This window comes from Cololabis saira, chromosome 13 (assembly GCF_033807715.1).
Source record: "Cololabis saira isolate AMF1-May2022 chromosome 13, fColSai1.1, whole genome shotgun sequence".
In the NCBI taxonomy this organism is placed as follows: Eukaryota; Metazoa; Chordata; class Actinopteri; order Beloniformes; family Belonidae; genus Cololabis; species Cololabis saira.
Window position 1 is genome coordinate 9,776,260 of NC_084599.1, and position 23,960 is coordinate 9,800,219.

At 38.7% G+C, this 23,960-nt stretch overlaps 1 protein-coding gene across 1 annotated transcript in view; it reads left to right on the top strand.

The window, feature by feature from the left end:
- LOC133458745 (androglobin-like) overlaps positions 1–23,193 on the top strand; it is a 39,812-nt gene extending 16,619 nt beyond the window's left edge. Inside the window, exons 12-34 of the mRNA XM_061738948.1 lie at positions 1,182–1,227; positions 2,994–3,105; positions 3,259–3,322; positions 3,477–3,563; positions 3,771–3,879; positions 4,119–4,251; positions 6,063–6,177; positions 6,946–7,113; positions 8,602–8,719; positions 9,235–9,351; positions 11,072–11,165; positions 11,514–11,645; positions 11,733–11,886; positions 12,180–12,367; positions 12,533–12,699; positions 17,109–17,167; positions 18,673–18,784; positions 19,667–19,818; positions 20,792–20,947; positions 21,150–21,234; positions 21,352–21,448; positions 22,651–22,834; positions 22,996–23,193. Of these exons, the coding sequence (XP_061594932.1) occupies positions 1,182–1,227; positions 2,994–3,105; positions 3,259–3,322; positions 3,477–3,563; positions 3,771–3,879; positions 4,119–4,251; positions 6,063–6,177; positions 6,946–7,113; positions 8,602–8,719; positions 9,235–9,351; positions 11,072–11,165; positions 11,514–11,645; positions 11,733–11,886; positions 12,180–12,367; positions 12,533–12,699; positions 17,109–17,167; positions 18,673–18,784; positions 19,667–19,818; positions 20,792–20,947; positions 21,150–21,234; positions 21,352–21,448; positions 22,651–22,834; positions 22,996–23,193 (2,847 nt within the window). The remainder of the gene's footprint in view (positions 1–1,181; positions 1,228–2,993; positions 3,106–3,258; positions 3,323–3,476; positions 3,564–3,770; positions 3,880–4,118; positions 4,252–6,062; positions 6,178–6,945; positions 7,114–8,601; positions 8,720–9,234; positions 9,352–11,071; positions 11,166–11,513; positions 11,646–11,732; positions 11,887–12,179; positions 12,368–12,532; positions 12,700–17,108; positions 17,168–18,672; positions 18,785–19,666; positions 19,819–20,791; positions 20,948–21,149; positions 21,235–21,351; positions 21,449–22,650; positions 22,835–22,995) is intronic.
- The last annotated feature ends 767 nt before the right edge of the window (positions 23,194–23,960 follow it).

The following is a 23,960-nucleotide window of genomic DNA, read 5'->3' on the forward strand; positions in this document are numbered from 1 at the left end:
ATTTATCTTCTCATAAAATATTGTTCCTTTTTCTACTTATTTTAAGTGAAAATCTACTTGAAACAGGGGAAAATTGTTGTTTTTTCCAGTGATGAGTGTTGTTTTAAGTGTAATGAGATTTTTTTACTAAAATGAGACATTTTAACTAGAAATAAGACAAATATTCTTGTTAAGATTTTGAGTTTTTGCAGTGATCCATTTTACTTATCCTGTGAAGGACAGAGTCATATTGATAAGTTCAGAAAAGTGTTTTTTATTGTTGTGTTTTGATGTATTTGATGTAAGCCCAGTGGATATTTAAAGCTTACAGAAGGCTGCATTTAACTGCTGCTATGTCATTCCTGCAGTATTTTTGCAGGTGTTGTGGTCAGTGCTAGTATTTGTAATATATTATATTATTTGTAATCAGCACAAATTATCTGTCCCCATATGATAAAATCCACCATCCCCCCTGATTTTATTTTACAACTCGAGTACTGCTTATACACACATACACAAACGTATTCTCTCTGTGTCTTTCTCTGCGAGTCATCCGAGACTCTTGCTAGGACTTTATTTGAAGTTATACGATACAAAGACAGAGATGAATAACTAGTATACATGTAAATGTAAAAATTAGGACATTTATTAGTCTGTTGTTTATTTGCTTAACAAAAAACCTTTAAATGAGAAAGTGTGAAGAAACTTTCAAATAGTTGATGCAGGCACATCACTCCTTACACTTACTTTTGAGTTACTCTTGATGTTATGAATGCCTGTTTCCCAACCACACCACCTCCTTATTTCTCACATAGACCAACTGATATGCTATTTGAAGGATATCATTAAATATTTTTTTTTACCATGTTGGGGCAGAAAGGTATAAAATCAAAGCTACCGTGTAAATCAGCTCAAGAAGGAATAACTTGCTAAACAACATAATAACTCATCTGTCACCAACATTCAAAGTAAATTGAAGCCGGTATTCCCTTATGGTGTTTTTAGCAGGGCAGGAGCAGCTCCTGTCACATTAAACTGTGTCTCCGTGTTGAGCGAGAATGGCACAACGCCACAGCTGGCATGGGATCACCACAGGGTGGAAGCCTATGTCTTGCAGTGTCTCTGTCAGGAATGCACAGTTCACGCCTTCTTCACTTTCTCCTTTTTTTTGTCTCTCCCTCTCTCTTTCGCTCTCCCTGTAGGTTACAACAGAGGACCCGAAAAAGGACGATGATGGCATCTCCAATGGTAAAAAATGTTTCTGTGTAATGTTAGCCACCTCGTACTTGCTTAATGCTGACAGAAATATGCAGTATCTGTACAAAAGAGGTCGCATATGAGATTACCAAAAATGAAAGATGCTCTTTAATTAAGCTTGATTGTAAATTACTTATGTATCAAACAGTGGCGTCAATTCAGTGGAAGCTAAGGTATGGCAAGGTTACGAGTCACATAACTTAACTAGAGTATCAATCAACACGTCCAGCAAATACTCATCACAGAAGTCTGCTATGTAGCTTATCTGTGTGGTCAAGAAAATTGGAACTTTTTCAAATGCAGTCTCGCTCACTGCAAAAACTCAAAATCTTACCAGGAATATTTGTCTTATTTCTAGTTAAAATGTCTCATTTTTAGTCAAACAAGAGTCATCACCAGAAAAATAACTTGTTATTTGACCATTTTCACCTGTTTCAAGTACATTTTCACTTGGAATAAGTAGAAAAATCTGCCAGTGGGACAAGATTTATCTTCTCATTACAAGCAAAAACATCTTGTTCCACTGGCAGATTTTTCCACTTATTTTAAGTGAAAATCTACTTGAAACAGGTGAAAATTGTTATTTTTGAGTCTTGTCTTAAACGTTATGAGATTTTGTTTTACTAAAAATTTTTTAACTAGAAATGAGACAAATATCCTTGTTAAGATTTTGAGTTTTTGCAGTGTATAATAACTAGTGGAATCGATCATGTTGTTCTGATTTGCATTTGTAGTTATTCTATATGTATTAAGTAATAGAATAATCAATACAAATAGACACAGAGTAATTCCATAAATGTATTTAAAAAACAAACATTTACATTGTCCCTTGAAGCCAAGGTGTGGCGGCTGCCATACCTTGTCATACCCAATTGATGCCCCTGCTATCAAAGGTCTTCATTATTGGTTAAGTTATACAGGATCAGTGCAGCCTAACCCAGTTAATGTAATTAAATGTACTTGGAATCATCTTTTCCGTCAATGATTGACCAAGATAGTTTGAATAAGATAGGACTGAAATTATTTGTGACAACAAGCCAATACTCTGCTTTCACTCTGCTCCCGTTTAGTTGCTTAGTAACACCCAGAGTTTCAGTTAGCAGACCACCAGTGCTCAGTAGCAGAGACAATGCCCCCTTGCCACCACAGTTTACTGATCAGACTTGCAGACTTTTTGCTTTAAGTAGGGCTTGGGGGCAGACTGTTTATATGTGCCTGTGTGTGTGTGTGTGTGTGTGTGTGTGTGTGTGTGTGTGTGTGTGTGTGTGTGTGTGTGTGTGTGTGTGTGTGTGTGTGTGTGTGTGTGTGTGTGTGTGTGTGTGTGTGTGTGTGTGTGTGTGTGTGTGTGTGTGTGTGTGTGACTGCACAGCATGCATTTGATAAGTGGGAGTATAGATGTGCATGTGTGCTTACCCTATGCCATTACGTAGGAGTTTGACCAATTCAGCTCAGGGCATTTAAGATAATGATTTGGATCTAGGATAACTTGGTATGAGTCATGCATTTTGTTACTCACAATATTATGAAATACGAACATTACAGTCACAAATACATATCCATTTAGCACCAAGTGTAGCATAAAAAGCAATAGTCCCCTTTGTGGCTTGATAAGTTAACGTTTTTCCCTAAATGTGATGCTGATCATTTGTTTTAGTATCAGTGAATAAGGTTAAACTAAATATTTAAACTCTCTCAAGCTAGAAACTATTTTGATCAGTTAAATAATGTCATGCTAAGTGTAATTTGAAACCTCCCAGACAGGCCCACAACTGCAGTGAAAGAGCCTGTAACTGAGGAATCACTTGCTGTTGCCAAGCCTATCCTGCAGAAGACATGGGTGGACCTTGACAGCTTTGCAGAATGTTTTCAGTGAGATACACACGCAAACACATAGCTGCAATTTTACCAATGAATAATCATGAAGAAATAAAATGAAGTAGCTTACAGTAGTTTACTTGTCTTCATAAGAATTGATTAAACAGAAAAATATATTACATACTTTCTTTTTTCACCTTTTCCCAGGACACTCTTGGTCTTTCATAAACCGGATATGTACGCACATCATATCAAGAAATCACATTTTAAGGTACAGAATTTCACTTTAAGTCATTGCTTAAAACTGCTGGTTCAGTTTTCAGACCTGGAATTTTGAGCTTTCGTTCTCACATTTTTCAGTGTTAAGGGATCAATATATTGATTATATCACAGTTACAGTAACTTAACTGTTCATTTGTCAGCAGAGCAGCATCCTGCCCGAAACTACCGGAGGCTCTGGATCGTCTTCTCATTCTCTCACCTCTGGATCCCTGGCTGTAGCAAGTGCTGAAGTACAATACAAACACACAATGACACCTTCACCCTGACAATTGATTCTCTGTACATTCTCATCTTCTTGAGCCACTTTTCTCTCTGTTTATTACACCCCCCAAATGGATTTCTTCTCTTTTACTTTTTCTGTTCTGCCTCAGCCTTCAGTTATATCTATATGTACAGTATATTGGCATAAAAGTGTATGTTTGTGTGATTTCCTGCAGTGTCCAGAAGTAAGAGAAACATACTTCCTGTGTGTGGACAGCGTTCAGTCTTCCCAGATCCTCATCGGCTTTTCTGCTCTTCTTCTCTGGGGTGATACAGCTGAAAGGGGTAAGAAACACCTGCAAACACAAATACTTTCGTACAACAAATGTCAAGAGATCGATTGTGCTACAGCAGCCATAATTGTCTTGTAGAATGAATTAATTAAACATAATATTTGATCTGTACAGTAGATATAAATATCAAAAAATGCATTACCACCTTTTGAATATTATCTATTGTGTTTGTAATTTGTGTATGCAACCAAGACACTTTTTTTTCCCCTTTCAATTTGCAACTCTCCATAGAAACGTCTCGAGTAAGAAAGTCTGCAGTGCTAACCATCCTGCCCCATTCTTGGACAAGTCTGCAGTGTCAACTGCCAGTTCTCACCATAAAGACAACCTGCTCAGAGGCAGCTGTGCTTGACTTACCCGCAGGGTAGGACACGCGGATACACAATAAGGACTTTGTACATCAAAGATCAAATTAGACACCTAGATATTTAGACACAGAGATAATTTAATCTACTATAAAACATTTTTTGACTTAATACGTAAGCTGTGAAATTGATCTGGCACTTCTCTGAAAAAAAAAAAAAAATCTACAGTTTGATGTTTTACCTCCCCATATTCACACATCATAACCATGAAAGAGTATTATCCTCTTTTTGAGAACCTTATGGACAGTGTTTAGTTTTTGTTTAGCACCTTTGGGAGCTTGTCATACCTTGGATATCTGCCTGCTTAAGTTGCTCTGAAAAGCAGAAAGACGTTGTCCCAGTCTCTATTAATGGGTGTGACTTGGCCTAGAAGGAGAGGGCCTAGTTTCTGGGGTCAGGTGCATATAAATGCAGCAGTGCAATTACCACTGAGCCATACTCTCACGCGGCACTCAACGTACAAAGTTCTATAGTACTGCCTCTCCAGGAGATATTCACTAATTCAGCCAAGCTTTTTGGCAGCAATTATTTTTAATCAGTTTTGCAAGTTCATGTGGTTGACAGTTTTTCCAGTTGGTGTTTTTTTTTTTTTTTTTTTTTATCTCTTCACTGACATGCTGTCTTCTGCAGATTTTTGGTTACTCTATGACGTAGAGGGGATGCCCAGGGAATTCCCTGTGGTGACGAAATGGGAGAATGGTTAAAACAATGAATTTAAATATCGCCTGTTTCCACTTCCTGGTTCAAAAGCAATTAAAAATGATATTTTGTGGCTGGACAACGCTCTGGTTAAGGTCTGGTTAGGTTAATGCATCACTTATGATTGGTTAGAAGTAGGAAACGCTTGTGGTTTTTGCTAAAAATAATAATTTCACATCACTAACGCCACCTCCGTCGTGGCGACAGCAAACAACACGGTTATAAACTCGAATTTACATTAAATACTAGAAAACACGGTTAAATACTCGCCGTCAAAATACTGTTAAAAATCATCAAAACACATCCAAACACTGTTAAAACTGCGTTAAAAACATGCTTTTACAAACTGACAGTAACAAACAGTAACTTGCGCGTCAAAAACTCATAACTTAGCCACTATAATAAAGAATAATATATACATAATAATAATAATGTAATAATCCGTGTATATAGCACGACAACGGAGCCCATTGACTTCGCATAGGTACAATATCCGTGTTGGTGTCACGGAAAATAGTGGTGAGAGGTTGTGGGCATTTCATGGATTTTTGTGATATCAGGTTGCCAAAAACATGCGTAGTAGGTTAACTGATGATTATGAATTGCCCGTAGGTGTGAGTGTGAGTGTGTCTGGTTGTCTGTATATATATGTGGCCCTGCGATGGACTGGTGACCTATCCAGGATTTAACCCTGCCACTTACCTGAAAATAGCTGGGATAGACTCCAGCAGACCCCTGCAAAGGATAAAGCGGGTAGAAAAAATGGATGGATGGAAGTCTGGAAGAGTTCATTGTGTAATCTAAAAAAATCCTTCTCTAACTCATTAACACATGTAACTTTTGAAGAAAAATGTAACCTTCACTACTCTTGAGTTATTGTTTCTTGTGTTTTACTTATTTTCTGTGATACCCTATAGTTAAAAATCCTAAATGAGTCTAAGAAAAGGTTTATTTTTGAAGTCATAGCTTACATATCCAAGGCTGTTGTTTTCAGAAGAATTAGTCCAAATGTTTAAGTGTAATCATTAATGTGCAGAAAATCTGGGTTACATTGTTTTTTTCTTTTCTTTTCTTTTCTTCAAATAAAGCTTGTAATGTCTCTCCTTCTCAGGCGCCATGTGCTGTGTGTGCACACACGCGCACCGCTGGGCTACCATGTCCACCTGTGCAGCAAGACACCATTCATCTTTGGGAATGAAGAAATCGTTATGTCACACCTTACCAAGGTAACCACATCCTATTATTATTGGTTGACGGTATAAGCTTCCCTCACACGTACATGTTGAAATTGAGGAAAGTTTGAGGTTTCATGTGTCGGCGTCAGTGTCAATAAGCTTGCAGCTACAGTACACAGAGATGGGACAGTTTCAGAACATGCAGCTGACCTGTGTACCAAGTGGGAAGAAGCTTTATTGTTTCGTTTTTTGGTATGATGAAGACATGTCACAAACACCCACTGTTTTAGTGTTGCGAAGCACGGCTGTGTGAGTGAGGTGTAATTTGCTATCTAAGTCTCATGTGGTTTGAATAAACAGGCATTGCACAACTGGCATAGGGTTCCCCATTCCTTTCTCACAATGATGAAATAAGATATAGGAAAAAATCTGTATTTACAAAATATCATCTGTCACCATTTTCTGCTGTTGAGAGAGAGAGAGAGAGAGGGGGGGGTTACTTAACTTACACAGACAGTCACATAATGAGACTGCTTGTGTTGAAATTTCTTCATTGCAATGTTTTTGCTGATGTTTTCAAATATTTCTGTCCCAGGCAATGAATACAGTAGTTGCCTGGTATATTATATGTGAGAGAAACAAAGAGGGAAAAAGAAACCACTGTCCGGAGAGAGAGTTTATACTTGTGCAGTCAATCCTAAATGAGTCATTCTAGTGTGCATCTAGTATATTAGTATTATTTATTGTGTTTTATGTTTAACTTGCAGCACTACTAATTGAGAAAAGAGGTACTTATCCACATGTTTTCTTTCTTAACAGGAAAGTGCATGTTTCACTGAGCAGGCCTCATCCATATTTATGGCCTTGTCCACAATGGTGGCTTCCTTTAGTGACGAGGAGAAGTTACCCGCCCTTAGAAAGAGCTTGGAAAAGACTCACTGCCCTGAAAAGGTGAACTCCACTGTGGACACATGGGAACATTACAAGGTAGCATGCTCATAATGGCACATAGACTGTATGTAGAAGTAATATCTTGCTGTACTTTATAGTGATTCGTTTACAGTTGCCACATGCACTTGTTGATACATATACTGTATATGTAATGTTTTTTTTTTTTATCATACCCATCCACTCCTTCATCTGAGGTTTTATTTACTTAGTTTTAAGACCTAATAAGAGACTGATAGGATTTTTATCAGTTTGGGAATATTTATATTTACTAAAACTGCATCCCTCAAATTACACTTGGACTCTGATGTCCTCTAACCCTTGTAAAGACTGTGGAACATATAACCTGCTATTGGGCCATAATAACTTGCATACATTAATGCTGTGACAATCTGCTTTAGCTAGAATGTAGACTTACAGAAACATATTAAGAAATCATGTTTGACCTCTGGTTGATGTGGGAATATAATAGGAATATGATCATAAACAATTATAATCATAAACAATTATTGCAAAGCTTAAACAATTATTGTGAGAGCAGAGTGCAGACTTCTGCAATCTAAAGCGAGGGCCAAATATGTGTGCGCGGCATGAATAGGTGTGTGCAAAGTTCGAATATCAGGGTGTGAGGAAGATGCAGAGTTCAAGTATCGAGGTGCTAGGAAGTTCAGCTGGTGATAAGTGCAGCACACGTAAAACGTAAAGGGCACAATAAGGGCACGTTAAGCAAAAGATGAACAAACAAGCCCCTTATTTGAATTGAAGACCCGTCTGAACAGGAAAAGCAGAAACCTTCACTTGAGGCCTTTCCCCTGACCCTATCGGGACCTGGGAAGTCTGGGTGACTTCAACCAGACTTAAGGCCCTGACACACCAAGCCGACTGTCGGCCGTCGGGCCGTCGATGAGCGTCGGTGCGCGTCTGTCGGGCTAGTTTCCCCGGTGTGTCCCGCACGTCGCCACAGGTCGGCCTCCCGTCGGGACCTTTTCAGCCGATTCGACATGTTGAATCGGCGTCGGCTGTCGGTCAAACAGCTCACTGTGATTGGCTGTTCAGGTAGCGAATCAGTGCACGAGAAGAGAAACGGAAGTGACGGAAGTAAACAAACGGCGAAAGATAAGAGGACACACAGGCTGTATCCGAATTCGGATCCCCAACCTGGGCTCAGTTTATCCGAACGCCTGTTAAGAAATTTGATCCGATGTTTCGGGGATCAGAAGAGCCGCCGGCCCCGGGGAGCAGCAGCAGCTCACGGCCGGGGGGACAGACGTGATCGCTGGGTCAACCCACGCCGTCGTCTCGGGGAGAAACCTGCAGCTCTGTGGAGAATTACTGCTGGCTGAAATAAATCATTACAGTATTTAGCTATTTAATAAAAGTGAAATAAACCCCAAATTGATGTGTATTTGTACTTAACAGCATTTTGTTATGTTTAAAGTTAAAAGGTAAAAAGTAATATGGTGTAAAAAGTGTGTGTGTGTGTGTGTGTGTGTGTGTGTGTGTGTGTGTGTGTGTGTTGGGGATTAGGTGTTTCAATCAGCTGTTTACCACATGGTTTGTGAGGCTTTGGGCAGAGAGCTGACATCTGAAGAACAGTTTGCTGTTCAGGCCCTCACTACTGACCCAAGGGAATACTCTCCCAGATGTAAGTACTTGTGTGTTTGATTATTTTCTTATCTTGTCCATGTTCATATAGTTATAAGTATACATATGAAAGTCTTAATTTAAGGTAGAGTAAACAATTATATGCGATTTTTAATCCAGAATACTTTTTGTCGCATTCAGTATTATTATCTCTTCCTCTTCATTTGTTTTGACAGTATAAATAGCTGCTATAGAGAAGAACTCTCACAAATGTGTTTCACATTTCAGTTGGCACATCTATCTATACTTTGGGTTAGTTTTTGGTGGAAAGATGATGTTGATGTTGATCCTATATTGATCATTAACACATTGCATCCATGTGAAATCTGTCTGATAGGTGAATTACTCTGGTTCACTGTATGACATACTTTACCCAATTTTTTTTAATGAGAATTAAGCATAATTTTCAAAAGATTGAATCTATTTATGTTTGAATAGTTTAAATATTTTCCATCAGACAATGTTCCAGTTTAGATTATTCACATCCACTTTCCTCTTCTGTCTCTATGGCATTAGTATTGGCAGAAGACAAAGATTCAAGACCACCAGAAATCTGGAGAGACAGCCTGCCAACAGACAAGGACGACCAGACAGTCACCAATCTGCAAGAGGTCCAAAATGCCACAGAACCTGGTAAACCTGTGAAAAAAACACACATGGAAAATGTGTTAGTCCAGCAAAGATGGCTGTGGACGATGTCTTACATACAAGCAGTGACAGCCCTCGCTTTTGATCAGAGAAACCCAGCAAACATTTTTGGGGAAAATTCAATATGATTACCAACTGAAGTTTTATCTTTATATAATAACTCAATGTCTGGAAACACACGGCATTTGAATAAAACTATAGCCCCTTTCACACAGAGATTCCGCAATATTGGTGTAAAGAAGTCCTGCCAATACGCCGCCTTTGTTGGTTCACACAGAACCATACAACGCCGGCATAACGCCGCTCCCGTCTGTAAATTCACACAGCATGCCGGCGTTCCGCAATCAGAGGCGTGACGACAGCGTCAGTCCGACCGTCATGTCAGCGGCATGCCGGCTGTGTCATTCACACAGACCCCGTTTCGTCTCTGTGACGGCTCTGTGACTACCTCCGCTGCCGGCTTATTGGTGGGGCCACTTGGCCCCCCCATTCCGCCTCCGTGACTTTCACACAGAACAGCGAGGCGGCTTAAAGGCGCAACGTTCCCGCCTCGAACTGGCTGTGTGAAAGGGGCTTATGTCTGCTTCTTGGATCAATTGTTGGATTTAGCCTGATGGCATGCATTGAGCCTTGGAGCAGAGGCACATGTAACTATTGATGAGACTGCCACTCTTACTAATGCACCCTGACAGATAAAGGGTGGCCACAGAAGGGATACACATGTAGATGAGGTATAAACATGTCTGCCTTCACCAGCAAACGCTTAATTTGTGGAAAAACATGATCTTCAGACATGGCATGGGACACCGTCACTCTTTGAAGTATAGACAACCTTATTAATGCAGATGTTGTACAAAGCAGCAGTGTATTTCTGTATTTGTAAAATTTTGCCTTTTTATACACAGTATTTCTAAAAATTGTAGAACCCATTTGCCAACACGGGTAAGAACATGTTTTGGTTATTATGTACCATTAGCCTGAACAACACACATACCATCAGGCTTAATCTGTGAAATTGGCCTGTCATGGTTAAATTGTTTCAATTTTTATTCACTTTCCTTTCAGTCCATTAAGTGCATTTTTCATTGTGGCACTTGCAGAGATATCAAAACACCAGTCATAATTCAGAAACTGTGGTTATCTTCACTTCCCTCACTGCACATGCTTATCACATGAGCTATCTGAAACAAGTCAGGGGTTACCCCCCTATGCATGTTTTCTATGGTCTTTTACGCATTTCCCTTCACTTTTTCCTGTTTGCTTCCTCTTTTCTGTTTTCTCTTTGATTTTTAAGATGATAGAAGATTTTAAACTTTGTAATGATACATTTTAAAAGGTGGCCATTTAAGAGGAGAGAGGAGGAGGAATGAATTAGATAATGTGAAGTTCTCTGTAAATACAAGATAACATAAATGCATATTTTAACTGTGATTTTATCTCATTCAAAGTGTCATGGCAATTACACACCTATCAACACATGTACTCACGGACATACAGTAGATTGTTCTCTGTCAGAGTGGTTACTTGTATGGTGAGATGAGCCTGGCAAGTAAAAGTAAGGTGGGAATAATCTCCCATTAGCTTTCCTTGAGTGAGGACAAAATGCAGTGTACAATTTCTCTTCATCAGCAATGACTTTTTCATGTTTGTCAGTAACATGTAACATGTATCTTTCATCCTTCACGTTGTGTGCTTTGTATCTCAGGAACGAGTGATAACCTTCAGGCTTTCAAGATCCTCTTTGAAATGTGGCCGCAGATTGAAGCAAATGCAGAAAAACATGCTGCCATTTTGCTTCGGTAAATGAAACAAAAACAAAACTGCACTACTGTTCTGATCAATGAAATGTTTATTTTATACAGTTAAATTGTACCTATTATATTGCAGATCTTTGCTAACACAAGTGTCATTATCTAACAGAGTATGAGGGTCTTAAATAACAAAAATGTCCACTGATAGCCGAAGCGAATGTCCTCTCCCCTAGTGTTGTCTTTTCCTTCACTTATTTGCTGGATTTCATTCATTTTCACTTAAACTATTGAAATGTTTTTGGATATTAAATAACTACATTTTGTCACAGTCATCTCATCATATTCATCGTATATTTGAAATGAAATGTGCGTTGACATTCTGTGTTTCCTGCACAGGTATATAATTGACAATTCTGCAAAGAAAGAAGGGGTCTACCATTGTCTACAGGATGATTCGGCCAGAATCGCCTTTGCTGATTACTCTGTCTCCCTGCAAGAGACTTCCAGCTCATGGATTTTGGTCTTTAGGTTAGGCCTGAAAAATATTCCTTTGATTAACAAGAAATTCTTCAACATTGGGAGTTTATATTTATTGCCCACTTCATTGTTGCACAGAGAGGTCTTCCTTGTTCCGAAGGAGATGCTGCTGGTACCGAAGGTCTACTCTCCATTCCCTAATTGTCTGCTCCATGTCATAAATAATGATACAGGAGAGGAGATTGATATGCTTTGCAACAAAGTGCCACCTCGTGTCTATCAGCCCACTAAAGTATGTGGATATGAAACCCACACTTACATCTAAACATCTAAACAGCTTCACGCATATTTTTGAAAGTATTTGCATATTCATAGTTTATCTATCATCAGGATTAATCACATTATTTGAGGGATGCTTCGGACCTGGGTTAATTATGAAGTGGATGGGAACTGACTGTTTTAATACCTGTTGTAGCTGTATGCTGTAGCAATTTTGTCAAATTTTACACACTGTCTAAAAATGTATGTTTAAATTTCCTGGTTAATCTAATAGATTTTTTTTTGGTTGTTGTTATTTTGTAACAGAACGGTTACACTTTTGTGGGAGAGGTCATCACATCTGAATTACCTCCTACTGGAGCCACTTGGAGGCTGCGGTTGATTGGGACAAAGGAACCACTTCCAAAACGTTCCAGCGAAACTCCTCTCAATATGTTTTCAGTTCAGACATTCCAAGAGTATTACATTCCCAGTAAAAACAACGTCATATGCGGGTATGAAAACAATGGGGTATACTGTATATCTAAAGTAAATTAAAAATGAAGAAAAACATTTCTATCAATCAAATTAAATCTTTTGTTAAATTTTTTTAAATGCAAGACAAATTAATGTTGCTCTTAGACTAATAGCACTTGCAATTATCTGTAAATATTCCACAGTTTCCATGTTCAGGTGACTTCAGACGTCTTAGGAACCATTCAGTTTCAAACTTCAAAGTCAGATGTGTTGATACGCTTGTCCATTCTGAGCCATGGGAAGGAAGTAGCTGCCAACACTGGGATGGGTCATGTGCTAGTTCCTGCTTTCTACTTCCTGGCTGGTGAAGGTAAGCAGTCATTTTATGCTGTAAACAAAGTAGTTGATGACTAAAACTGTTAACACAATGGCAAAATCTATGCAATTAAATTATGTAAGTAATGTGCAGTGTGTCTTAATTTATCTGTGATGATCTCAGTTGGTTTAATTTAAGATTTAATTTGTATAATTTTTCAACAGGAGGTTGTGTTAAATAATTTTGTGTAGTTACTGTGTTACCAGCAATAAGCAGCTGTCACAGCCCTGTCAGTTTGGAGAACCAGAAGGGGATTCTGATGGGGATTAAAGCGACACTACGTAACTTTTCCACCTTAATATCATATTTCCAGAGTCATTGTGATGGTACATCAACTTCCAACAGGTTTAATGAACCTCTGTCATGGTCTGAGGGGTCTGTATCGCCTTCACTGGCACTATGTAACTTTGAGGAGCATGGTAGGAACCCTGCCACACTAAAAAACTACAAATCTTTACGGCTTTGACTGCTTTACGGCATACGTCACTTCCCCCTCCTTCCCGATTCGCAGTCGAGACGAAAATGGGCGGGGCTTGGAGCGCAGCTCCGCAGAAGCTGGTAACCCGTTGCTGCGTTGTGGCTGCAGCAGCTCCACACAACAGACGTGGGGAAAAGATCGCTAATGGTTTAACTTTCCACCGCTTTCCTGCTTGGAGGCAGAACCACGCAGGCCAAGTATCTGATATAACAAAGTAAAAGAGTGAAAGAGTCGTCTGCTCGCTTGGATCGCGGCTGTAACGACCAAACCTTCCACACAGTAAAGCCTGAATTATTGTTCTGCGTTAAATCGACGCGCAACGTACGGTGCGTGTCGCCGCGTTCAGATCTCTTCTGTCGCCGCGTACCCTACGCCGTAGGCTCTGCGTCGATTTAACGCAGAACCATAAATCAGCCTTAAACCACAAACACTCACACAGACCGGGTCGGATCAAAACACGGGTTTTATTGCCCACTTTGCCAGCTAAACGCAGTTGCTGGCCAGCTCTCTGCGGTGCAATTAACCCCAATCTTCAGATAAAACTAGTTTGTTGAGGAAAAAATATTAACCCTTATTTGTAGCTGCAGAGGAAAAAAATATTGCTCACGCCTCGGAGCCTCTTCAACATAATATAGCAGTCAAAAAAAAGAAAAGAAAAGTAAGAGTAATACAAAACATGTACTGTATGTTGTACTATTATACTAATTCATTGAAACACATGGCGAGTCAAACATTTACCAAAGCAGCTGCCAAACACTCCTAAACAAGGTAGCTGAAGACGGTGGTTTTGCAGAAATGCGGCAGTAAATCCTTTCTAAAGAGTGCAGCTCCGACGAGGAGCTCCATTCTTTAGTAGGGATTTCATATGGATCCAGACCGTTAATAATCATTATTTTCTCCATATACCGCTCCCTGGCTTCCTTGTTTAAGGTATCCCGGTAAATTCCAGTTCCTTTCCAGCAGTTTAACATCTTTTTTTTTGCGTTCCGTCTGTTCACTTGGTGAAACAGAAAAGCGTCCCATCTTCTCTCATCAAAACAAATGCACGCGACGGGACAGGAGTTTTCCGGCAGTACGCGCTGGTGCTCATGGGAAACGTAGTGTTCTTTCTGGTAAAGCACTACCGCTTTTGTCCAAAAGATGCCTCCAAACTCAGAAAAGCTGAAAGTTACGTTGTGCTGCTTTATATGGGCAGAAATATGTGCCACTAGAAACTGAATTTGAATAATTTATATTTGAATTTGAATTGCTCAACTTGAATAATTGCATTAAAAAACTGAATCTGAATCACATAATTTGAATTTGTATTGTTTAATTTGAATCATTGCATTGAAAAACTGAATCTACATTCCGAAAAACTGAATCTACATTCAGCTCTCACAATTCAAATTCAGTTTTTGAAATTCAATTTCAATTCTACTGTGCCAGACATCCGGGTCTTCTGGAGGAACAGCAATCGAGTGCAGATACAAAGAACTCGGGTATCAGTCACGTGACGTTTTTTCGTTGTCAGCGCCATCTTGAGGACCGACCGGGGAAATTCCAGCCCCCGAGCATGCCCCCGAGTCTCCACTCCGCAGCACGCCGATTTTTCCCAGTGGCCAGCCGCGGTACTGCAACAAAAAATCCCATGGGACCCAGAAAGCTTTTTTCCCATAGACCGTAAATAAAAGAGAAGCCTCTAAAACTGTTCACAGGAACCTCCAGCTGTAATCACCGGCAATTACTAATCTTTGTATTCTATATTTTTAAGTCATGGACTTTATACATACCCATACCTGCCAACATTGGGCTGTGAAAAAGAGGGAGATTTGAATCTCACTCACACACACACACACACACACACACACACACACACACACACACACACACACACACACCACCACCACCTCAGTGTGTGATTCAGTATGTGTGTGGTTTAGAAGATGACATTATTGACAGCATTGTTTTTTGTTATTATTGTGTGTACAATTGTATATTGTATTTTATTGTTATTAATATTAAACATATTTGGCTCCAAGAAGGCTGTAGAGTCATTTTGGGAGGTACATTTTAGCACATTTCATTGTAGCTATGGATTTAAAGCTCATTAAAAGTCGTCTTGTTTCTATCAGGAGGAAAATCTTCCTCTTTTTCACAGCCCAATGTTGGCAGGTATGGGTATGTATAAAGTCCATGACTTAAAAATATAGAATACAAAGATTAGTAATTGACGGTGATTACAGCTGGAGGTGTCCTGTGAACAGTTTTAGAGGCTTCTCTTTTACTATTGCGGTCTATGGGAAAAAAGCTTTCTGGGCCCCATGGGATTTTTTGTTGCAGTACCGCGGCTGGCCACTGGAAAAAATCGGCGTGCTGCGGAGTGGAGACTCGGGGGCTGGAATGTCCCCGGTCGGACCTCCAGATGGCGCTGACAACAAAAAACGTCACGTCACTGTTACCCGAGTTCTTTGTATCTGCACTCGATTGCTGTTCCTCCAGAAGACCCGGATGTCTGGCACAGTAAAATTGAAATTGAATTTCAAGAACTGAATTTGAATTGTGAGAGCTGAATGTATTCAGTTTTTCGGAATGTAGATTCAGTTTTTCAATGCAATGATTCAAATTAAACAATACAAATTCAAATTATGTGATTCAGATTCAGTTTTTTAATGCAATGATTCAAATTAAACAATACAAATTCAAATTATGTGATTCAGATTCAGTTTTTTAATGCAATTATTCAAGTTGAGCAATTCAAATTCATATATAAATGATTCAAATTCAGTTTCTAGTGGCACATATTTCTGCCCATAGCTTTAAAGCAAACAGCTGCTCAGAAGAAAGAAATTCTACCACCTAAAGGAACTCATATCTCGTGAATTTCATAACAACTTAAGGAAATTCTGTAATAGATATTTTTATGCATTGTCACGTTTGGATCAGACAGTTATTTGCTACTTCTCTAATTTTTCTTTCCATCTAAATATTTATGTCGCAATTATGACATAAAACAGACTCTTACACAGATCCAGGTTTAAAAATTACAATATAACATTTGCGAAATTGTGTATGTAGGTTTCACACATTTGTCTGCTCATTGGTTTGGGTTTTGTGAAATAAGTAGTGATACAGTGTAATATGTTGTGTTGCAGTTCATACGAGGTTGCATTTACCTATTTTTAAGACAGCTTGGAGACCATTTCCAAATAGAAATAGAAGCAGCATCACATTATGTTTCTTTATCTTTTTGTTGAAAAATGCAATAAAACATATTAAAACTTCAGGATCTTACAGCATTTTCCTAGTCTTACTGATCTTTAACTTTTTTTTTTTTTTTTTTTTTACAGGAACCATATTACAAGGAATACTTTTTATCTGTCCTCATGTATTGTATTCATTCACCATCATCCATCAATCCATTTTCTATACCGGTTTCATCCTTTGCAGGGTCCCGGGGTCATTCATTATCATTCCCAAGAAAATGTTCTCCCTCTGTGCCCTGAATGGCTGTGGCCTGTTTTCAGTCAGAATATACACTGATTCAAAAGGTGCAAACCATTTCATGAAAGCAGGACCATGTCAGCAGGAGCCAGAGCTCATACTTTTACCTAGCAAAAACGGCTTTAATGTCACCTCAGAGAACACAGTTGTTTAGTTAGTCTGGATGTGCTACACACAGTTTTACTAAACCTTTTTTTTTTTTTTTTTTACAAACATTTGAGCTTTTTTTAAGTAAAAAGGGCTGATTGAAGTTTGGTGATTGCAGGATACAAAAAACTATTAGGCTGAGAGAAAACATGTTTTTCATACACAGAGAAGCTAATATTAATCAGAATTAAGCAGTAGAAGTTTAGGCATCCAAATAATGGTTATGGAATGCTGTTGTATTGTTTTTTTTTTTTTTTTCAGAAATAGACTGATGTAGAATTTCTTTCTGTTTCAGATCCCTGTTGCGCTGACGAAGAGAATCCGATGGGATCCTCTAACCAGCAAAGAGATGTGGTAAAATCCGACACCACGTCTGACCACCATGACCCTCTCACAAAGACTATGGTATCACTGACAACTGTCTGTGCGGTATTTGCTTTAGCTGAAACATTGAACAGATCTCACTTGCATGCAAATCTCACTTTACCTCTCCTTTTCTCACCCACATGCTTGCTGCCTGTCCATATCAGCTCTTTTTCCTGCCAGACAATGCCTTACTTTTAAAAAGACATATAAAACACACACAAAAAAACACTTGCACATTCACACATGCATTCACACAGAAAAAATCTGACTAAAAGAAAAACAGTTGGATATTAAAAGGTCATTTTATTATTATTGTCTGACTGATTAGCATTTATCAGCTTGGCTGAAGATCCACCCATGTATCAAAATTGTTTAACAAAAGAAAAAGTGTGTACCATCATATCTTTTTTGTTTTGCTTTGTCAAAACACAAAGCACTGATGCATTTAAAAAAAAAAAAAACAATAATTTCAGACATTTCTAAGGTTCATTCTCTACACCTATTTAAATCCTATTCATGGTCAATGGGAGCTGAAACCCATCCTATTTATCACCAGGAAAGAAGAAGTACATACTGTAACCTGCATAGTTCCCAATCACAGAGTCACACTGTCATTCAAGCCTACACTCCTACAGTCAAATTATAATCACCGGTAAACCTAACATGTATGTTTGTGTTAGTAGCCGTTGAAAACCCATGTAAACCCGTAGACAACATGCATACTCTAAACAAAAAGGTCCTGGCCAAGACGTGTAGCTGTGAGGCAACAGTGCTAACCGCCACACACTTGCTGCTTGTTTCCCTACCAACTACTCAAAAAATATGTATGTCCATTAGGGGAGTCTTAGTGAATTAGGCTCACTAAGACATTTGTTTTGGTTACGATTACTGCTCAAAACTACATATATGTTAAGTTCTTTGCGTTGCCAATTATTTTATTTTTATACAAGAAATTAAGAAAAAGAAACTGCAACATAATCATTAGTATTGAGGTCAGAGCATGTCAGATCTGTTGGATCAGGAACTTGTAAGAATAAACTACTATTGATCAGGACAAAGAATCAATTTAGACCTAAAGCAAAAGCTTAGCTATCAAGCAGTATTCTGCCACAAGGGACTTACTGTGTCACACTATATCACCCATCGGAGACATGGAAAAACTGTCTAAAAAACTCCTAGTACCAACTGAAGGTCTTACCTTGAAGTTCTCTCTTTTCTGTTCAATTTCATGCATGTGGGTGTTATTGTGTGTGGTATCTCTGCTTCTTCTCTCTTGTTATACTGTACCTCTGCAAGTGGCTCAATGAGAACTTCGTAAACAAAAAAGTGTTGCTCTTTAAGGAAATAAGGCAATAATATGCATCTCATCTTAAGTTCATGTTCATAATGTTGTATGCATGTACAGTATGTATCTCTTATGGAAAGTGTCCATATTGTCTTTTTCAATGCAATGGCAGTTTTTAATAAAAAGATAACTTGTTTGTGTTTAACAGGGTTACAAGTATCTGGTGCAGGCAGAAGTGCTTTATAAGAGCTGGGATTTGGATGAGTCTAATTTGGATTTTGCAAGTATGCCCAGGGACGTTGAGATGAATGAGATGAGAGGTAAACACTTAAGAAAACGATATATGCCACATCAGACAGACGTCCTCGGCAGCCAAAGGGATAATGAAGGAAGCATGCCACTGTTACATGAATCTCTATGTAGTTCTCTGTATGCATTATGCATGATTCAGATAGCCCCAGATACATGTATGCTTATAATGGGCCATTAATCATTTTCATTTTATTATTGCATTAAAAGGTTAGTCAGCTCAGCCCTGGGTTTTGAATAGGTTTTCTCATTTTTCTGTCATGTTTGCTCTTTATTACTGTATTTTTTGTATCTACCGGTAGTTTGAATAGTGGCTAATACTTGATCTGAAGCATTATGGGCTGCTGCAGATCACAGGCGTAATGAAGGCCCAATGAATAATTCTGCTTTCACAGATCAGACTGTGATTTCTTGTGCCTACTGGTCATTGCTCATGGAAGTAATCCTTTTTTCTATCACTAGTTCTGTATCTATACCTTTAATCATGCTGCACAAATTGGATCAATTGAAAAATATCATGGCTTTGAACTTTGTGGAAGCCACTTAAAAATTTGAAGGAGATGAATGAATTGCTGTGAGAAAATCCAGTCGGCTGTCACTGAGTTCTCACACTTTTCTTTCTGTTGATTTTGATGGGGGCTTATTCACTTTGCATTCCATTCAGTTTTCATAGCATAGGTTTCTTTTTATTTTCAATGAAAATAATGCTTGACCAGTTAAAGTGGGATCACATCATGTATATCTTTGCAGTGTTTGCTACTAAATGTTGTTTTTTAAGGTTAATACTTTTATTAGATATGTTGCTTGAAATTACATCACTGGGGTTTGTAAGAATGCAACAGATTTAGTAGCTGAAAACAGAGAAAGTGAGTCCTGTCTTTCTCTTAATATAGTGTACAAGCCTGAAGAATTGAGCCCTTCATCCAATACTAATGTAGCTAACAATCATGGACAGAAGCCTGATGCAGCTAAAAGAAATCTCAAAGGCAAAAGAAACAAGAAGCTGCCAGCTGGCAAGGCTGAACCTAGCCCTAAGCAGGAAAAGGTAATGCATTGCTACAACATGGTGAGACTTCACCACAACACTTTCCAGTGGTCAAAATTCTTCTATGTCAGATCAGATACATCATCTCGGATAAATTACATTTCAAAATAATAAAAAAAAATGCGTTTTTACAATGTTGTATTGATTTGGGTAATTTTATTTGATTTCACAGTGCTGTTATACTTGAAATGCTATGTTTGATTTTTTATCAAGGTCACATCTAACTGGCACTAGAGTATGTACAAAATCTGAAAGCATTAGACTGCTTATGTATTTCAATTTGTTTGCATATTCACCACAGTAGCCTGAATTATTACAAGGTACAGTGGATCTTGACTATAAAATAAGCAAGAAAAGAAATGCTAAAAAAAATAAAGGGGTTGTTGACCTTAGGTGGACGCTAATCTTCCCATCAAGTACCCATCAAACCCATATTTAAATAAACTGTTTTGTACTGAGTCTGAGACCTTGTTTTGATCCTTTTTTCATTTGTTCCAGCATGCACATGTTTACTTGATTCTGCTGTCAGCTGATTGTCGGAATGCTAGTTTGCAATTAAGATTGCGACTGATCGCTGATAGGATAACCTTAGTTTATAAAATAAAGTTCCCCCTTCATGCAGTATTACAACGGTCTTTAATTTCAGGGTAACAATGGTGGTTAGTAAGCAATTGTTGTCTCTGGCAACACAACAAATCAAAGTCTAAAATTTAAAAGGAAGTTTTAGTTATTTATTTTTCAACATTGGACCCCTTTTACTGTATTTCTATTTCCCAACACATTTTTTTTTTTTTGCAGCAAAATCTTGTCACAGGGAAAAAACAAAATAATATCCAACGTAAATATCTAAAAGAGTTATTTACTTGAGGACATTAGAACAGGACATAAAGTCCTTAGTTGCAGGAGATCGGGCTTTGTACAAAACAAGAGTCGCTTAAACTTTGTTAATTTTGTATGTACATGCTTTGTACAGAGTCTTGAGCCAATTTGGCCATACTGGACCCTGCGTGTTGTCACTGACAAGAACAAAGCTGAGGACATTAAAGTGAAGAGGGACACCTGGAGAAAAGACCAGATTAGAGCACTTATAAACGCCTGGGAAATGGCAGAGCCAGGACGCTCAGTCAAGGTAACGTAGACGGACGAGAAGCTCTTTTGATACAAACAGCAACATGTTTCAGTAAATATCACCTGTACAAATAAACAACTATTCAAATGTTCTTTGATTAATTGCATATTAAGAAATAAAAAGCAGATCATTATTTTGTCATTTACTTTTATTACATTTATTAAACCTACATCACAGGAATCATTTTTTGATGTATTGGTAGGCTCATCAGTCCCGTCTCCAGTATCTTAACCGGTTCCAACATACAGCAAGCAATGATGGTACTTTAGATGAAAGCAAAGATCCTGGTATACATCTACAGGCACAGTATACACGCGCACGCACGCACGCACGCACGCACGCACGCACGCACGCACGCACGCACGCACACACGTGCTCCATGTAGTTAAATGTTTTTTTTACAGTTCCTCCCAGAAGTGGTCAAGGTGCCGGTCTCAGTCCATCCAGTAAAAACCAGAGTGGCACCTTCTGTCCTCAAACAGTCTTCAGTCACTTATACAGGTTTGCTGCCGATCTTAACACCCTCTTTCTTTCTCTCACCATATTTTTTCTGTGTATGCTGTTGATATTTTAGCTAGAATGGGTGTGAAGTTAGGGCGATGATGAAACTGCAATAAGCACTGCTGCTGGTCGAGTGCCTCTCTGTGACTGTTACTACAAACACATTTATGCTCGCGAAAATCCTAAAAAAGACTTATCAGCTCGTTGTTTATCCAGACTGTGTCCTACCATAGTCCTACATTTATACTACACAGTCCAGTTCCCTAATGTAGTTTGTCTGCTTCTCCAGTTCTGCGGGCCTGAATTAAGGCTTAGTCTCTGGGCTTCTTGGCAGGTGATATTTAGATGTACAGTATGTGTGCGTGTGTATTTGTGTGTGTCAGTGTGTGCATGTATGTATCTCTGGGTGTGTTCACTCTGCAGGATGCTGTTGGCATCGTTGTTCTCAGTAAGAAAGTGGATTATACAGTATCCGCAAGACCTTGCTAGTCATTTAATTTCCTTTTCATGACCTTTGCTCCCATTGGTGCCTTTAGTAACAAACTTACACTATGTACTTTTTCTGACCTGAGAGAGCAGTGCATTGGCTCCACAGGACAGTGGTGGTTGGCTTAGTCTGCACTGAACTTCCATCTCATAAATATGCTTTAGAAAGCGCATGATGGATTCCTATTCTTGCATACTTACACAAACGCACAGGCGTAAGCATTCATACCCTCCTCATAGCTTTTATACACATTGTTAATTGCAGTGGCAGAGGTTGATCATCACCACCTCCACTGATCACCCTCTTCATTAAAGTCAGTTTGTAGAACATAGCCTACAACATTTAACATTTATTCTTTCAAATTTTTGCTTCATGGAGTTACAACCAGTAATAAGTACAACCAGAACTACTCACTCAAAGTGCATCCTCCTTCTCTGTTATGTACCTTTTCTGTGTCCACACAAATAAATAGGGCTGTATTTATAAATTCAGTTCTTATTTCTACCCCATTTCCATTTTACCTGGTTCTGCATTCTGACAGTGTAGTCATACAGTATGCAACAGTATGACATTATGAAACGGTATGAAAATATTTATCCAACATTTGTCGACCGTTTTGGTTAGAGACATGACTAAATGTCAAAGGCTGATATGATAGTAAATTGTTGTAAAACACACATAAATGCATTCTATGCACTCTTGTGCAAACATGTAGACGCCAAAAGGATGTTCCAGAGCTGATGGACGTGCAGAGACTAGAGGCCCAGCAGAAGGAGCGCGTTGAAAAGATGCAGACCTACAGGATGGCTCGTGAAAAGATGCTGGAGCGTTATGAGCAGCTGAAATCGGTCCGAAAAGAGCTAATGAGGTGTCAGCTGGAGACGTATGAGAACACGCAGGTCAGTGAGACAGAGATGACAATGTGATGCTAAAAATTCTTCATAGAAGATATAGACAGCTGTAATGAACTGTTTCAACTATCATAGTAGAGTCAGATGCCTCTCCCTTTACTGAGACATCATCCTGTGACGTTTTTCCTCTTTGCTTCTGTCGTCTCCAGGCAAAGCGGCAGCACTTTGAGGATTCATTTAATGCTTGTAAAGCATTTAGCAGGCTGCAGATGGCAGCCACCAAAGAGGAGCAGAACGAGACAGTTAACCCCACCTCTGCCTCCACCCAGCAGTCAAACAAAAACGCCAAAACCTCCAAAAACGCCAAAAAAGCCAAAAACACCAAGCCTGCTCAAAAGAAGAAATGATTGTCTGCCTGAACACTCAAGTGTCTTATTAATCACTGCATTTTTGCTCATGCTCCACTACACAACACAAGACAAACGTTTAAACACTACATTTCTCTTTTGACCCTTGACTCTAAACGACAGGTTAGTTTAAGCTAACTGAAGACTTAATGTGGTTGGTTACACTTTATTTAATTCAATAGTTATCTGAACAAAAGATATTCCTGTTATTGTAGTACACCATTTCTATGTATTTGAGGCTTTGCTATAAAATAGTTTTATCTTAGTAGCTTTTATTTATTTTCCTGTATGAAATATTCAAGTACTTCTCTATTCAAAAATGTTAGACCAGTGTCTGACAATGCAACATATTTGATGTTATGTGATATTACTTTTGCTGAATACAGAGGTTTACTTCAAGAACACACTGAATTGATGTCATGGGGGATTTTTGTACATCAGAACTCTTCTTGAAACTGCTGAAAGTTCAATATTAAAGTTATTTAGAGAATGATGGAACAAGTTTCTACTTTATTGTCCCAACAGGAAATGTATTTCCAGACTGTCATAGACACGTCACACAGTAGGCGTTCAACACGATGACAACTAAGCAACATGGACCACGTAGAAAAACATTTACATAACTGCCAAGCCGAGTGAAGCGAAGGTCATTGATCGGTAACTCGATTGTTGAGACAAAGAGATGGCAGATGGTACGAAGCTTCTGTTAAAACATGCTTTTGTCTATTTTAATGTCCGTAAAAAACACTGAAAACGGCTTCCTCTTT